We start from the raw sequence: 18319 nt of genomic DNA, 5'->3' as shown, positions 1-18319 counted from the left end.
CTGAGCAAAGGTACCGACTGTACGAGCACAAGCAAGCAAAGGACAAAAAACATGCAAACAATGCCGTTATACCTTCCACGTGTCACCATCACAATCCTTCTGCACTCCGGCAGGCGATCGCAGCCCCACATTTCCACTTCAGGCCTCTCCTCTAACCAAAAACCAATCACACTTTCCGCGCACGCGCAGCAGCTAGAGTTTTCTCCGCTGCAGTATATTTGCTCCACTGTAATCCATACGCACAATAATCTCAGTCAAAATGACGGATATTACGGATGATATTTCGGAGGAGATATCGTTCCAGGGGTTCGAGGATGACTGCAAGTTGCTGGGGAATCTTCTCAATGAGGTTCTTCAGAGGGAGGTTGGCCCGCAGTTCGTGGAAAAGGTGGAAAAAACTAGAGTGCTTGCTCAGGTTTGGTTTGATTCGTTTTCTCAGTTTTCGAGATATGCTTTCGTTCTTTCTGGATTTGTGTTTGTTTGTGCTCTGTTTCTGGTGATTTCTTCATTTTTAGTCTGTTCGCTTTGCTTTATTTTACTCTGGGTTTTATAGCTGGGAATTTTTTTGTCGTGCTTGCGTTATGTTACATGTCATTTCGTGGTGTAAGCCTCTTCTTTAGTTCTAGAACTTCATGTATTTATGTGGATTTGTTTGATGCCGTGATTTAATCATTTCTGGCTGTATCTCGCCTTTTGCTATCGACGGTGTTTGTTACCAGAATCGTTTCGTTAATGGACAGAATATGTATGTGCAGAGTGCATGCAATATGAGGAATGTTGGAATTGAGGACACAGCGGAGCTGCTTGAGAAGCAACTTGCCGCGGAGTTGTCGCAAATGACACTTGAAGAAGCCCTACCACTTGCCCGAACGTTTAGTCATTATTTAAACCTTTCGGGGATTGCTGAAACTCATCACAGGTATATGATATTTCTGTTGTTCTGTAATTGTATAATTGCGATCTTGGTTGGATTTTTTTTTTATGTGTGCTACATGATTCAGAAGTATGAAAATATTGCTAGAACTGCATACTAATGAATCAGTTCAACTTTGTACTTTCGACTTTTAACTCTATTTTTATTCGAGGTGTAGTCTCCAGGCGTCTATAATATTTCTTACATCCTGAAATTGTGATGCTGAAATCCTTGTTATTCGACAAGTGGGATCTTATGAAATTATGACATGGTTAATCTGCAGAGTAACTAAGATACGAAGCACCGAAAAGCAATCGAAATCTTGTGATGATACTTTCAATCAGCTCGTGCAGGGTGGTGTTTCTCCGGATGAGCTTTATAGTACTGTTTGCAATCAGGTATGTAGCTATTGTTTTCTTTCCTATTTTTGCTAGTGAAATGGTATAGAGTGTCTGTTTCGAGCACTAATTTTGCTCAATTATTTTCTCAGGTGGTTGAGATTGTCCTCACCGCACATCCCACTCAAATAAATCGGCGTACTTTACAGTACAAACATATTAGAATTGCAGTATGTACTTTATATGACTTTTATTCGTCGGTATAAGGTAACGACCATGAGAGTTATTTAAGCTTGCCATATATTTCATGCATGTATCCTATTGCAGCATCTTCTAGAATATAATGATAGGCCTGACCTGGGGCAAGAAGACCGAGACATGTTGATTGAAGATTTGGTTAGTTGTTCATTTAAATTAGACCATCGTGAAAAAGAAAAACAAACAGACTTCATTGAAATTTTCCTATGCTCCATGAATATTTTTGTTATTATAGAAGAGAGAAATATCAGCAATATGGCAAACAGATGAGCTAAGGCGGCACAGGCCTACTCCAGTTGACGAAGCTAGGGCAGGTAAAGTCCAGAGGTAAAGGTCAGATTTTTATAATGTTCCTATTACACACTACTTTGTTTTTCAGGTTTAAACATTGTAGAGCAATCCCTATGGAGAGCTGTACCTCATTATTTACGACGTGTCAGCAATGCTTTAAAGAAGGTTGCTATCATTCATTTTTTACAATTCCTATTCCAAACTCTGGTTTTATCTATCGTTATATTCAATGTTCTCAGCATACTGGAAATCCACTGCCTTTGACGTGTACTCCAATTAAATTTGGATCTTGGATGGGGGGTGATAGAGATGGGAATCCAAATGTGACAGCAAAGGTGACGTTTGAAAATCATTTACTGAAATTTTGTGTGCTACATGTATGAAATATGTTGAAGGGAACAAAATTTGATAGACAGAAGTGACCAAATGTGTAAATGATTTTTCTGGATTACAACCTTCAAATATAGATCAGGCTAAACTCTTCTCGTTCACGTCCCATCAGAGATATCCAGTAAACTCTTCTCAATCACAATTCTGATAAAGCAGTTTCATTTTGTGTTTTCAGGTCACGAAAAATGTATCTCTTTTATCCAGGTGGATGGCAATTGATCTCTACATACGTGAAGTTGATAACCTGAGATTTGAACTATCAGTGAACCAATGCACCAAGAATTTTTCTAGACTGGCTCATGAAATTTTAGAGAAAGGTCTGGCACCGCTTTTTCCATAGCTTTCCACAACAAATGTGCTCCAATCACTATCTTTAACTACAGACAGCTCAGCATGTGAGGTCATAAATAAACGAAGTGACTTTAATTCATTTTTATGATGTAACTTAACCTTATTAGCTGTGCAAGAACTATTACTGGTTTTTGCCTCTCAACATGCTAGTGAAGGTGACAAGTGAGGACGAGTAATCATCCAATGATGTTCTCGTTCCTCCAATTTTTAGCTCACCGAGAAATTAAAAAAATAACCGAATGGTCTTCATAATATTTGAACGATTCAGGTAGTTTTACTTTGCTTGTCATCTTACATCAAATTCTGTGCTACATGCTAACTTTATTGTCCACGTCCCATTTTTCCTTCAAAATTGGCACTTCCCTGGTAGACATTGTAATCAATCAGGTACTTATGCATAGTAAGTTAAGGATTTGAGTGTTCTTTGTTTCAGAATTTCTACATTGCCAGAAATGGAGATAATTTTAGCTTTATTTGAGAAAAAACTAGTTTGCATCCAGACTAAAATGTTAATTTGTAGTTTGTTCTCATTTTCCATAAATCAAATGGCTTTCAGAAAATTCAATGGAGGATCGGCATGACATCTGGAATCCATCGTCACTACGGAATCAATTTAAGGACAATAGCCATCATGCTCCCCCTCTTCCAACACAGCTTCCAACTGGAGCTGATCTACCTTCCTGTGCAGGTTGACTTCTCATTTTTCATAGTTTATTCTATCTTACCTCCTTTCAAGTTGAGTAAGGTTCTATAAGCATAGGCAATGCCTACACTTTATGCTGATCGAAACATCATACAAGTCCAAATTTGTTGAAGCTTGTAATATTCGACGTTTCAACATTGTTGTGATCCAGGCTCTATTTGTGACGCATTTGATTGTTTTGCTTGTCCATGTTAGTTGACCCACGTTGGTTAGATAAAATCCCTGGAAATTGCATATATGAGCTTGGATAATTTTCCCCCATTGAGCTAACTTTTGGGCTTGAGTTAGGTTCTACTTCCAATCTTAACAGTCCACTGAACTGATTTCTTATTGCTTGAGTTTTAACACAGCATAAATGATACAGAACACAGCATAAATGATACAGTGTTTTAATTTATTTTTATTTTTTTGTAGTTTCTCCTTGAGCTTCAAAAGCAATCATGGTCCAAATTCAAAACCATGTATTAACTCAATATATCTGTTGATGAATTCGTTATCAATGAGTTAATTTATACCCTTTTAAGGCTTCAAGGCTTTGCTGATCAATTGTTTATGTGCTATATCATGCAACTTAATTCACCATTGCATCAAAACTCTCTTCTGTTATGTAATTATCTGATTATTTAGGCTCCTGTTCACCTCGTTTTTCTTTCCCAAAAGCATTTCCACCTTGGCACTCGCTCCTCCTCTCTGTTTTATGGAGGGTAAAAGGGTCTTGATATCTTCACGGCCGCAAAGTTTAGGTACTTCGTGGCATCATGCACTTCTCTGATATTCCTCTGCTGATTCCATTAGACACTGGTAATTGGTGTCAGGATGCCTCCCAAAACTGGTTATTAGCACCTTTTCTTTCCAAACGTTCTTAGGATAGAAAGTTCCCATTTTTCATATTCCTTTTCTACTTGTCTGGTTTTGTTTGTTTTCGTGTGATAAATTGTTTTATTCTTCTCACTGATGAGTTTGTTTTAGTCATAAAAATGTTGTTTCTTTATGTACTTTTTTGCCAGTAGAACGCAATGAGGTAGAATCTCACTATCCTCGCTTAGATGTTCCTGGGTCAGAATTTACGCCATCGCATTCTGAGGTGAAGTTGATGCTCTTGTATATTTTTGACATATTCTACATCCTTCATGGTTAATGGCCTCTCTGTCTTTGCATTTTCCGTAATAGTGCTTAGGCGAATTCTAACCCCATTTTCCTTCTTACAGGATGGTCAATCTTCTTTGAGAGTTAAAGAATCTATGCACGATATCAGTAATCTTACTATTAAAACACATGGAAACGACGCTGTGAGTAATTCAGGAAATGCTCAGTCACCTGTTACTCCAAGAGGTTCATCTTTCTGCTCAAGCCAACTTCTAGCTCGGAGAAAAATATTCGCTGAATCGCAGTTAGGAAGAACTAGTTTTGATCAACTCCTAGAACCTAGTTCTTCACAGAGGCCTGGAATTGCTCCTTACAGAGTTGTTCTAGGGGACGTAAAACAAAAGGTTCTGTTTTCTGCTTTCAAATTTCTGGATGATTAAGCTTTTTGAAAACACGTTACTTGTTAGCATGTATTTCTCTTTATCTGTTACAGTTCTAGGTGTAGATTTAGTCTAAGATCTCTGTAACAAATCATTCCTATTATATCATTTAGGGAGATGTTATCTAGGTTTGTTACATAGGTTTCTCTATATAAGGCTTGTAAACTCTAGTTGTAAAGGTGTGAGAGAGTTCTGAATAGATTTTTTCAAACTTACATTACTTTTACAACATCTTTGTTCGAAACGAAAGATGATATCTCACTGAAGAATAAAGGTAAGACTTAAGTAGTTAGACCTTCTCCTGAAGTTTTCCGTATTGTTGCATTGTTTAGCATAGGAAAATTCATAATCTATGAAATATTTGATGATTATCGAACACATAAATTTGCCTTGTGAACTTCTGTTTTTTTCATCTCATTTTCATTGTGCAGCATCACTCTTTTGGGTTGAGCCGATATAATTGAGCTTTGAACTCGACAGGTTTTAAATTCAGTTTAAGATAGCTGACTTGAAAATCCCAAATATTTGTTGTGTTTACCCGCTGATATTGTCGTGATTGTCATGAATCACTTCCTTTTGTCTTGCAGACTGTAGTTTTGATGTTCTGCTAATGAGCTCTTATCCAATCAATTTCATGTGATGATTTCATTTAAATTGTAATGCTTATACAATCAGATGTATCCATGTTGGTCTTACCTAAGTGCTTTAGTTCTCATGTGGTTTGCTAGTCTATTTTTTGATCCATCACAATGTTTCTCAGAGAACTAATAAGAAGTCCTAGCCTCAATGCATAATCTACTCTTAGCCCTCAAGGATAACTTATGTCGCAATGAACTCATGTTCTTTTCTGGCCAATTTAAAGTTCAGTACTTCTGTTTTTATCATCCTATAAGCTAAATGGTTAGCACTAATCCAGCTTTTGAAGACTAGGAAGCAGCTTGAACTTCTTCTCGAAGACCTTCCTTGTGAACACGATTATAAGGATTGTTATGAAACATCAGAGCAACTTCTTGAACCACTGATAATGTGCTATGAATCCCTGGTATCTTCATTTTAACTTTTATCAAATGAATTTGATGTTTAGTTGAACTTTAGATCAAGACATGTTCATTTACCAACTGACAGCAACTTTTGTAGAAATCTTGTGGGTCTGTAATCTTAGCTGAAGGCCGCCTGGCTGACCTAATCAGGCGTGTTGCTACTTTTGGGATGGTGCTAATGAAGCTTGATCTTCGTCAGGTGGTTACTCATTCCTTGTTCTAAAGCACAACTATGCATGGCAATTTGTGTCAACCTTTTTTCCTTTATGCGTCAGGAATCAGGAAAACATTCTGAAACTCTAGATGCTATAACCAACTATTTAGATATGGGTACATATAGTGATTGGGATGAAGATAAGAGACTAGAATTTCTGACGAGAGAATTAAAGGGGAAGAGACCCCTAGTCCCTCCAACAATAGAGGTAAGTGTTTCACTGTGCATATATTTTGAACTGCTCTCAATCCTCTCTTTCTCGCAATTCACAGTTTTTGAGGGTGTTAAATTAGTAATCTTATCTTGTTCAATGTGCAATCATGCTGAGATTTATCCCAGTTGGGCTCTATGATGAATGAGCATGCATGAGACTTGTGCTAGACTTCTATCTTAGTGCATTGACTTGAGCATTTTGAGTAATTATGAATTACAAAATTAATAACCTATGTTTCTCTTGGGATAATATTAGAAATTACAACGGCTCTCTTGCTCCGTCATGTCTAAAAACAATTAAAATAGTCATGCACATAACAAAGAAACAAATTACTCTGTGCTATAAAGATCTTTGAAACATTCAAAGTGCAAAGCCTGTCCAAATTCCTCTCTGTTATTTATGGATATGTTGCATCACCAAATTCAATTACCATAGTTGAATGCAGCATTTTCTTATTTACGATTTTTATTTAATATTTAGTTACTACAACATTTTTCCTTAGGTTGCATCTGATGTTAAAGAAGTACTGGAGACCTTCAGAGTAGCTGCCGAATTGGGAAGCGGTTCACTTGGAGCTTATGTGATTTCCATGGCTTCCAATGTATGACATGCAATTTATACCCAATTGTTAGTGATCCTGTTGTGAATACAATTGACCACCAAATCTTTTCGAGTGATTAAAATCTTTCTTATTTTATCCATCTTCACTGGCAGGCTAGTGATGTTCTTGCAGTTGAGCTTTTGCAGAAGGATGCCCACCTTTCCATTGCTGGAGAGCTAGGAAGACCATGTACTGGTAGAACGTAAGATACTTGTTACTTAACATTAATTACATTGGCTTTTAGAATGTAGATCCTGTAAAATGGAGGCTTGTGGTTTGAGAGACTAGATTAATTGGAAGGCATGAATGTATGTGAGTCATCCAGGTAAAAGTTCATCCCAATTTGTTATTGAAGAGAAATTGCTGGGATGGCATATGATGTTGTAAGTAAAAATATGAAAAATATCGAACTCTGCCCACACATTTACAATGTTGTTAATCAAATAGAATATTGTAGACTAGAAACTTATCTTAATAAGGTTTATCAATAGAACAATTGTAAAATTATGATCCAATAAGAATTGTGACAATGTGTCATACCAGACATTTGATGCTTATTTTAATCCGTACAAAGCCTTTTTTAACTTGAACACATGGTTTGGTAAGGTATGATTAATAAAACCTGAAGGTTGTTCTACACAGATTTATCGCATTAGGACATTCATGTGCTCCGAGACCGAGGCGTAGATGACATCCGGCATTGTTTAACAATTTCTTTGAAAACAATAGGCCTCGTAGCAAATAGCAAAAAACAAGTCTAATTCATAAAATAATATTGTTACTACATATGTGAAATACGAATAATGCGGAAGCTGTTCTTAGAAAGAAAAGTACGAAATGCGGCTATAATCATGAAATCAGGGATTTGGTCTTCATAGCTCTGGATTTCTTCACCAGCCCCAATATCAATCTTGTTCTATCTTTTCCACATGTTCTTCATTGTTATCTGGGGAAGGACACAAGGGGATGAGCGTTTTGAGAAACACTCAACAAGTGGGGTCCGATCGAATACCAGAAAAACAAGTTATACATATATCATTTTCAAAGCAGAAGTCGAAAACAGAACAGACAGGGTTCAGAACTTATTTCGTATTAGACGATCATATCATATCATATCAAATAGAACAAAATCTTAACGGAGCAAAATGTTATCAAAACAGAATCACCTACTGAACATATATTTTATAATAATGACAATGGGTTATTACCCTTGATCTTGGACTCCCTATAGGGCCTTCTCTTGTAAATGGGCTACCTCTAAGGCTTTTTTTGGATCTGAGCTCCCTCTAGAGCGTTTTCCCATGACTGGATACTACTGGTGCCTTTTTTTCTCACAGGTTTTCCCGATGCGTCAATATTCAAATCATAACAAATAAACTTATTACTTGGATCGAAGGAAGAAAATCAAACAGATTAAATCGGAATGAAATGGACGGAACGTGTCGGAACTTAGCAAAAGATGCATAACAAAACATATAGTAATGCATATGAATGCAAAACGTATAGTAATTGATCGAATTTTAAATCATATATCAAACTTTAAAACAATACGTAAGCTCACTTACAGTAATTCTAATATGCAGATTAAACTTGATCGATACTTGAACGTAACCTTGGCCGAACTTTGGCAGAGTTTGAACGTGAATTGGACAGTACTACGAGCAAGACTTGGATGTGATTCACGGGCAAAATAACGCCTTAAAACTTTGTCTAGAGGCTGTAGAAACTTGACTGGAAGCACACAATCTCGGCAACTAATTGCTTGAGGAGGACGAACTACAACAATTCGAATGGGGCTTGATTTCGATTTTTGTTACTGCTCATCTACTTAGGCACTTCTTGGCTTGACTATAATTGATTATTTGGACAGATTAACACCTTAAGATAATGTCTACTTGCTGCTCAAATTTTAATAGCACGGCAGCAACTTTCTCGTACAAAGAGCCGAATTTTTATTGAGTTTGTGGAGGCTTTTTGGAGTGTGAATTGTCTAGGCCATGGGTGGTATTTATAGGCTGAAAATGGCATATCAAGGGCCATATATGGCCGAAAACTTGGAGCCCAAACAACCTCCATGATGGTCAAATTGCTCAACCCCTTCAAAGCTCATTTAGTTTACTAAAGGGTCATCTTTTACACCATAAAGATGTCCAATTCCTAGCGCATCCCTCGGCTGCATTTTATTATCATTTTAGGACAATATGGATTAGCTTCTTTGAGCTAGATATTAGAATCCATGATCTGGGGGTTTGCACTCTCGAGTTGTCTCACTTTGATTGTTGCCAGCTTGCATTACCTCGGGCTCCAATAAGCTGAATTGAGTTGAGTACCTTTGAGGTGGGAAATCGAGCTATAACACTTAGATTTTTTATTGATAAGCTTTGAACTAATAGTTATAAGTTTATTTCTTACATGTTTTGCGCTTTAAAATTCCGAGTACTCACAATTCAAGAAAGCAATCTTGACATCTATCTGAAACACTTTGATATTAAAAAAAAGTTGCATAAATTTGTAACCTAGTAATTTGTAAAACGAACTGCTATGATTCGTTTCCGGTTTTGCTTTCAACAACTTCCCAACTGTTTTGAAGACTGATGAATTTAACAGACAGGAATTAACTTAGAATTCGAAGGACTATCGAATATTTTGAAAAAATATGGATGAAATTAGCTGCTTTTTATGAACAACACTTGATGACTGGAAGTATTGCATGTTTTTTGAACCTTTTTCATGATTATTGGAATAGGCTTCGGGTAGTTCCTTTATTTGAAACTGTGAAGGACTTGAGAGAAGCTGGTTCTGTCATTCGGAAGCTATTATCAATTGATTGGTACCACAAACATATCATTGAGAACCATAACGGACACCAAGAGGTATTGCTGAAATGATTATCATTATATTTTAGGAACTCGTGGCGGATTGGAGCTGAATCATGATCTCTTTACAGGTGATGGTTGGATATTCTGACTCGGGGAAAGATGGTGGCCGTTTTACTGCTGCATGGGAACTTTATAAAGCTCAAGAAGATGTTGTAGCTGCATGCAATGAATATGGAATAAAGGTTACTTTATTCCATGGACGTGGAGGCAGTATTGGACGGGGTGGTGGCCCTACATATCTTGCAATCCAATCACAACCTCCTGGTTCAGTTATGGTAAAGTTCAGTTTTTATCTGTTCGTTCTTCTTTTCTTTTTTTTTCTTTTTTTCTTTTTATTTTTTCCCTGTTTTTCTTTGGTTAGCTCACAAATTTTGTGAATTTACTTTCTTTCCATTTCAACTCCGATATAAAATAATTTTGTGCATGCAATGCTCGAACTTAGAAGCAAAGCTGTGCTAAATTGTGTTGAGGATTTGTTTGCTTGGTTGCGTAGATTGAGAATATGAGAAAATTAAACTACATGAATTTTGATAAACTAGCGTAAACAACAAATTTTTTTTTTTTGAAAAACAGGATTGTTGTAATTCAAGCGATCACAAGATGAACACTCTTGTCCCGATTAACGGAATATTGACTCGAACTCAGATTACAAACGTAGCATATTACGTTCAACAAATATCAAGAATTAAATTGAGTAAGAAATGCAATGAACGCACATGGATTTAACGTGGTTCGACAATTGTCTACATCCACGAACGAATAACACCCTGATCAATCTTTATTATCACTCATCATCGGTTACATGGAATTCAGATTACAGGAAGAATCACTTAGCAAGAGATACACTACTTGTGATTTACAATACAACCGAGAACTCAATTCTCTAGTAGTGTTTCGTAACTGAAGAAATCAGGAAGATGAAGCGAAAGAAAAATATATATGGAAGAAGTCTCTGAATATCTGAAGTTATATCTACATATACAAGTCCATGTACGTAGAGTCATTAACTTCCAAACTTCCCCGCCAACTGCTTCTTTCCTTCTGTTTCAATCTGTTAACTTCCCTCGTGCCAGTAAACCATCTTCTCCCAAATACAACCCCACCCGTTTGAGTCAATGCCATGAGACAAAACATCCACAATTCTCCACCTTGTCTCATGATTGATCCGAGTGCTACTCGCCAACATGTGTCCTTAACCTAAGGACTTTCCAGCTCTTCAACATTGACCAACCTTAGACAATGTTGAAGCTTTTCCGTTGTGATTGGTTTGGTTAACATGTCTGCTGCATTGTCTTCTGTCCTTACCTTTTCTACCACAACCTCTCATTTTCTAACTATTTCTCTTACAAAATGCAATTTCACATCCATGTGTTTAGTTCTCTCATGAAACACTTGGTTCTTTGTTAAATGAATTGCACTTTGATTGTCACACAACATCCTTAACGTTGTAAATTGAACTTGTAGTTCAGCAACTAAACCACGCAGCCACAAAGCCTCTTTAATTCCTTCTGAAATTGCAATATATTCGGCCTCTGTAGTTGACAGAGCCACCACCGATTGAAGCCCTGCCTTCCAACTGATAGCTGTTCCAAACATTGTGAACACATATCCAGTTAAGGACTTCCGAGTGTCCATGCATCCGGCAAAATCTGAATCCACAAAGCCATTTAACGCTTCAGTTACCTCACTGGCTCCACCATAAACCAACCCATACTTTGTTGTACCTTTCAGGTATCTCATTACCCACTTTAGAGCTTCCCAATGAGGTTTCCCTGGTTCTGCCATAAATATGCTCACCATGCTTACAGCATAAGCTAAATCAGGCCTTGTACAAATCCTAGCACACATGACTGATCCTACCGCACTTGCATAAGGAACCTTAGTCATGTACGCCTTTTCCTCAGTAGTTTCTGGTTTCTGTATGGCAGTAAGTTTGAAATGTTGTGCTAATGGTGTTAGCACACTCTTTGCGACTAGCATTCCAAACTTACTCAATACTTTTTCAATATATGATTGTTGTGACAAGTAGATTAGCTTCCTTCCCTTGTCCCTTCTTATTTCCATACCAAGCATCATCCTTGCTGGGCCAAGATCCTTCATATCAAACTCTGTCTTAAATTGAGTCTTGAGCTTTGTAATTTCTTGTTTATCTTTACAGGCTATCAATATATCATCCACGTATAGCAATAGATATATCATTCCACCTGTTTCACCACTTTTAAAGTATACACACTAATCATATTTGCTTCTGTGGAAATCAGCCTTTAACATGAAATCATCAAACCTTTTATTCCATTGCCTTGGGGACTGTTTTAACCCATACAGCGACTTCTTGAGTTTGCAGACTTTATCTTCACTTCCTGTTACAGTAAAGCCTTCAGGTTGGAGCATGTAAATGTCTTCTTCCAGCTCTCCATGTAGGAAAGCTGTTCTTACATCCATTTGTTCCAATTCCATATCCCATCTAGCTGTTATGGCCAATACAACCCGAATAGATCTGTGTTTCACTACTGGGGAAAACACTTCATGGAAATCAATTCCTTCTCTTTGAGTGAAGCCTTTGGCTACTAGTCTTGCCTTCAGCCTTGGAAGTTCAACCCCAAGTATTCCATCCTTCCTTTTGAATACCCATTTCGATGCAATTAGCTTCTGACCATGTGGTCTCTCCACCAACATCCAGGTCTTATTGTCTAGTAGAGACCTGATCTCTTCCTTCATAGCATCTAACCATTTGTCCTTATCCTTACAGCACAAGACTTCCTTGTATGATTTTGGTTCTTCGATATCCAGTCCTTGAGCTGTAATACCAGATTATACCCTTCTTCTGCTACTTGCTGATCTGGATTCCTTGCTGATGGTGAATCTTGATCAGCCTCACCAGACACCCCTTCAAAATCCAGTCTCATTTTTGCATTAACTGGTTCAGTATCCAGAACAGGTCTATTTGCTGCTTGGTTTTCTGTATTTGCCATATCTTCCTCATTGAACACGACATCCCTGCTTATTATCATCCTTTTAAATCCATTTTCTAAGCACCAGAGTTTATATCCTTTAACTCCCTTGGGATATCCCATGAATATGCATTTTAGGGCTCTTGGCGCAAGCTTGTCTTGTCTCAAATGTGCATAAGCAATACATCCAAAAATTCTTAAGTGCTTATACGATGCCGGCTTACCTGTCCATAGTTCTTGAGGTGTTTTAAAACCTGTGGCAGACGAGGGGCACCTATTGATGAGGTAACATGCTGTACTTACAGTTTCTGCCCAAAAAGATTTTGGTAATTTAGCTGCCACAAGCATACATCTCACCCTTTCAAGAATGGTTCTATTCATTCTCTCTGCAAGACCATTCTGCTGTGGAGTGCCTCTTACTGTCTTGTGCCTCGTGATTCCTTCTTTTGCACAAAAACTGTTGAACTCATCAGATAAGAATTCAAGTCCGTTATCTGTCCTCAAACATTTCACCTTCCTACCCGTTTGATTTTCAACAAGTGCTTTCCATTCCTTAAAGAATTTAAAGGCTTCATCCTTTCCCTTCAGAATGTACACCCATACTTTCCTGGAATAATCATCTATAATGCTCATGAAATATTTAGCTCCACCTTGTGAAGCTATTTGAGAGGGACCCCAAAGATCCGAATGGATATACTCTAAGGTAGCTTTGGTTCTGTAAGACGATGTATTAAACTTGACTCTACAAGATTTACCATACACACATTCTTCACAGAATCCCAGGTTCTGAATTTTATCCCCACCAAAGGCTCCTTGTTTGCACAATTCAATCAATCCATGTTCACTTACATGGCCTAATCTCTTATGCCACAGCTGAGTCTTATTGATTTCACCATTTACTGCTGTGGCAGTAGAACCAATTATTGTGCTTCCAACAAGTGAGTAAATTCCATTGTTTCTGATTCCTTTCATCATTACTAGAGCACCTCTAGAACCTTTAGGACTCCTTTTTCTGCTTTGAACGTGCATCCGATTTTATCCAGAGTTCCAAGGGATATTAAATTCCTCTTTAATTCTGGAACATATCTAACTTCTTGCAGGACTTTCTCAGTTCCATCATACATCTTAATTCGCACAGAGCCAATTCCAAGTACCTTGCATGTTTTATTGTTACCAAGGAGTACTGAGCCTTCTTCTGTTTGGTTCAGTGTCTCAAACCAATCTTGATTGGGTGTCATATGATATGAACACCCTGAGTCTAATATCCATTCCTTTGAGGAATCATTATTAGTTACTGTTAGAACCTCAGCTGACTCATATCCATCTTGTACTATGGCTGCATTTCCTGATTCAGATGGCTTTACATGGTCTCTTTTCTTTCTTTCTGGGCAATCAATTTTGAAATGACCTTCTTTATGACAAAAGAAGCATCTCCTTTTACCCTTATACTTGGATCTTGATTTGAACCTGTTTTTATTGAATTCCCTCCTTTCTGGTCTGCCTCGAACCATCAGACTTTCCCCTGATTCTTCTTCTTTACTCTCCGATTTCTTCTTGAGTTCTTTAGAGACCAGTGCTGTTTGCACTTTCTCCAGGGACAAGGTTTCTCTGCCAAAGATCAGTGTGTCTGCTATATTCTCATATTCCTTAGGCAGAGACCTCAACAGCAATAAACCTTGATCTTCATCTTCAACTTTTATCTCGATATTTTCAAGATCAAGAATAACTTTGTTGAAGTCATCTATATGATCTTCCAGAGTCTTTCCATGAGTCATCTTGAATGTATAGAGTCTTTGTTTCATATAAAGTCGATTAGCCAACGACTTTGTCATATATAGATGTTCAAGTTTCGTCCAGATTGCAGCTGCTGATTTTTCTTTCGAGACTTCCCTCAGAACTTTGTCTCCGAGATTCAAGATCAGTGCACTATGTGCCTTGTTTAAAATATCTTTCCGTTCTCTTTCTGACAACGAAGAGGATAGTGACTTCTCCCCCAAAAGAGCCTCATCCAAACCTTGATGAACCAACAGTGCATGCATCTTCAGACGCCACAGGCCAAAGTCATTCTTCCCGGTGAATTTTTCGACTTCATATCTTGCAGACGCCATGTTCCTCCACAACCTGGCTCTGATACCACTTTGTTGTAATTCAAGCGATCACAAGATGAACACTCTTGTCCCGATTAACGGAATATTGACTCGAACTCAGATTACAAACGTAGCATATTACGTTCAACAAATATCAAGAATTAAATTGAGTAAGAAATGCAATGAACACACACGGATTTAACGTGGTTCGACAATTGTCTACATCCACGAACGAATAGCACCCTGATCAATCTTTATTATCACTCATCATCGGTTACATGGAATTCAGATTACAGGAAGAATCACTTAGCAAGAGATACACTACTTGTGATTTACAATACAACCGAGAACTCAATTCTCTAGTAGTGTTTCGTAACTGAAGAAATCAGGAAGATGAAGCGAAAGAAAAAATATATGTGAAGAAGTCTCTGAATATCTGAAGTTATATCTACATATACAAGTCCATGTACGTAGAGTCATTAACTTCCAAACTTCCCCGCCAACTGCTTCTTTCCTTCTGTTTCAATCTGTTGACTTCCCTCGTGCCAGTAAACCATCTTCTCCCAAATACAACCCCACCCGTTTGAGTCAATGCCATGAGACAAAACATCCACAATAGATAAATAAATCAAATGATAAAGACAATCTTATAGATTTCCTTGTATTTCATACATCCAGTAAATTATTTTTATTTTTCTTTCTTACTTAATTGTCCTTTTGTCTCAAAATTAGGAAATGATTTATTTGATCTTTTTTCTACTATAAACGTTTGCTTTGCTAAAATTCAGGAACTTTTAAGCAAGAATATTAAGCTAATCGATCATCATTTTGCAAACCAATATTAAGTTTTGCTTTCCTGCTAGTTCCATCTGGATTTGTGTGGTTGTGTAGAAATTTAAGTTTTATTTCCTTGCTTTAGCGATTTTAAATCAACAATAATTCTTGTGTTTTGTTGTGGCAGCAAATAGATAAGTTCTGTTGGGCCTAAAATCTGACTTCTCTCTTCAGTGTGCAACTTTTGTCTAAAACTTCTGATAATTTAGTTCTGATGAATTGGCAGGGGTCCCTCCGATCAACTGAACAAGGAGAAATGGTACAGGCAAAGTTCGGACTACCACAAATCGCTGTTCGCCAGTTAGAAATCTACACGACAGCTGTGCTACTTGCTACTCTGCGGCCTCCAAAGCCACCAAAAGAAGAAAAATGGCGTAATCTAATGGATGAAATTTCTAAAATTAGTTGTTCTTCATATAGAAACACTGTCTATGAAAACCCGGAATTTCAAGCTTACTTCCGTGAGGCAACCCCTCAAGCCGAACTTGGTTTTCTCAACATTGGTAGTCGTCCAACACGAAGAAAGAGTTCGGTTGGAATAGGGCACCTAAGGGCTATTCCATGGATATTCGCTTGGACTCAAACAAGATTTGTTCTCCCTTCATGGCTTGGAGTTGGTTCTGGTTTAAAGAGTATCTGCGAAAAGGGTCACACGGAAGATCTGCGAGCAATGTACAAAGATTGGCCGTTCTTTCAAAGCACTATTGACCTTATAGAAATGGTTCTTGGAAAAGCCGACATTCCCATAGCCAAGCATTATGATGAAGTTTTAGTGTCTGAGAGTCGACAAGAACTTGGAGCAGAGCTGAGGAGGGAGCTTTTGACAGCAGAAAAGTTTGTACTTATAGTTACAGGACATGAAAAATTGTCTGAAAACAACAGTAGCCTTAGAAAGCTGATCGAGAGCCGGCTTCCATATCTAAATCCTATGAATATGTTGCAGGTTGAGATATTGAAGAGGCTGAGACGAGATGAGGATAATAACAAACTACGAGATGCACTTCTAATCACGATAAATGGTATTGCTGCTGGGATGAGGAACACTGGCTGATGAATATGCATCACCACTCATGGGTAACTATGAAAATCTGAAATAAGCAACGACATTATATTGCAGCCTTTGAACGAACTTGGTTGGAATATTACAAGGTTTGGCTGTAGTGCCCTGGGAAAAAGAAACTGTATAATATTCTATTAAAAAATGGTGAGTTTTAAATTGTGTGTTGTCCAAATTGTCTTTATGTTTAATTTATTGTCTCAATTTGGTGTTTGATTTATTGCCTGTTAAATTTGTGTGTTTATTTTTTAGATTATTATTAGTTTTAGGTCTGATTTATTTTGTTTATTTTTTAGACTATTATTAATTTTAATTTATTGTGTTATTTTGTGTTTAATTTATTGTTCTAATATTACATTTAAAATGATGATTTATTTATGAGTTCCAGTTGTGATTTTATAAAATTATTCTCCAACGCTGTACAAATAAACATCATCATTAATGTAGATATCTAAGTGCATAGATTGCCCAAATTGTCCTTGTGTGTAATTTATTGTCATAAATTGGTGTTTAATTTGTATTTGATTTATTGTGTATGTTAAATTTGTGTTTAAGTGTTTAATTTAGTGTGTTTATTTTTTAGATTATAATGTTTTAAGTTTGATATATTGTGTTTATTTTTTAGATTATTATTAAATTTAATTTATTGTGTTTATTTTGCATTAATTTATTTTTCTAGTATTACCTTGAAAATGGTGATGTATTTATGAGTTGTGTGCTATCCAAATTGTCCTCGTGTTTATCTTCTTTTAGCGGGAAGATATCACAAATATAACCATTAACATTAAGTCATATTTGTGTTATATTTTTTATTGTCAATTATATTCAATTTTTTTGTTAAAAATAATATAACATATACGAAACTCTCTTTTCGTCATTAAGATAAAAAGACGTACATTAGAAAATTGTTCATCTAAAACATTATTATATTTAAAAAAGAAACCAACTACATTGAAAAAAAAATGTCTCTTCACGTGTCACAAATTTAGCATTGGTGGGTAGTTCGAGACAACCAAGGACGTTTGTTGTTGGCTTTTGGTAAGCAGATAAACCAACTTTTGTCAGTAGTACATAGTGAATTACTGGCAATCCTTGAAGGAATTCTTCTCCACGATAAAAGTTTTTCTGATGTACAAGTAGCATCTGATTCACTATTGGCAGTGCAAGCAGTCACTACCGAACAAGATGATCTTGGCTATATTGGACTTTGTGCAATGGACATCAAGGAACGATTGAAGAGACCTGCAATCTCTGAATGCATTTATGTCTGTCGATCGTCGAATAATGTTGCTCATAATATTGCTCGTTTTGCTTGTTCTTCGCCTTCTCCTTTTGTTTGGATGAATGGTGAATTTCCCTTTTGGTTGGTCAATCTTGTAATGGATGATTTTAATCAATCAAGTTACGAGTTTACCTTAAAAAAAAAATATCTCTCCACGTCATGTTTACTAATTTGAAAAATATTTTGAGTTTTGGTAATGATACTTTGATACACAACTTTTGTTGAAAAATTCTCATGCATTACTGCAAATTTAATATTTCTTTTCTACAACTATATGGTGTTAAACGCTTCTTCGGATCAGTTAACAGAACACTTTCATCGGTAATTTGTTCTCTCCTTACCATGTTAATACCTCTCAGTGCCTGTAATATCAGGTCGAAATCAGTAAAG

At 36.9% G+C, this 18319-nt stretch overlaps 1 protein-coding gene across 2 annotated transcripts; it reads left to right on the top strand.

Moving 5' to 3' along the window:
- The first annotated feature begins 119 nt into the window (after positions 1-119).
- On the top strand, positions 120-16867 carry LOC140834223 (phosphoenolpyruvate carboxylase 4). Of its 2 annotated transcripts, none has more exons than XM_073198964.1 (20): positions 120-415; positions 756-919; positions 1197-1311; positions 1404-1481; positions 1579-1647; positions 1745-1823; positions 1889-1965; positions 2040-2135; positions 2366-2507; positions 3098-3229; positions 4255-4328; positions 4453-4734; positions 5687-5812; positions 5908-6009; positions 6086-6232; positions 6741-6839; positions 6953-7041; positions 9586-9712; positions 9787-9993; positions 15817-16867. In XM_073198964.1, exons 1-20 carry the CDS (start codon positions 260-262, stop codon positions 16639-16641), a joined length of 3186 nt encoding a protein of 1061 aa, XP_073055065.1. In that variant the 5' UTR covers positions 120-259; the 3' UTR covers positions 16642-16867. The 2 variants fall into 2 exon arrangements, with proteins under 2 accessions (XP_073055065.1, XP_073055063.1); XM_073198962.1 differs by having other exon boundaries at positions 4252-4328.
- The last annotated feature ends 1452 nt before the right edge of the window (positions 16868-18319 follow it).

The sequence above is a fragment of the Primulina eburnea genome, chromosome 6, assembly GCF_022965805.1.
Source record: "Primulina eburnea isolate SZY01 chromosome 6, ASM2296580v1, whole genome shotgun sequence".
Classification (NCBI taxonomy): Eukaryota; Viridiplantae; Streptophyta; class Magnoliopsida; order Lamiales; family Gesneriaceae; genus Primulina; species Primulina eburnea.
This window is presented reverse-complemented; position numbering and strand designations above follow the sequence as displayed.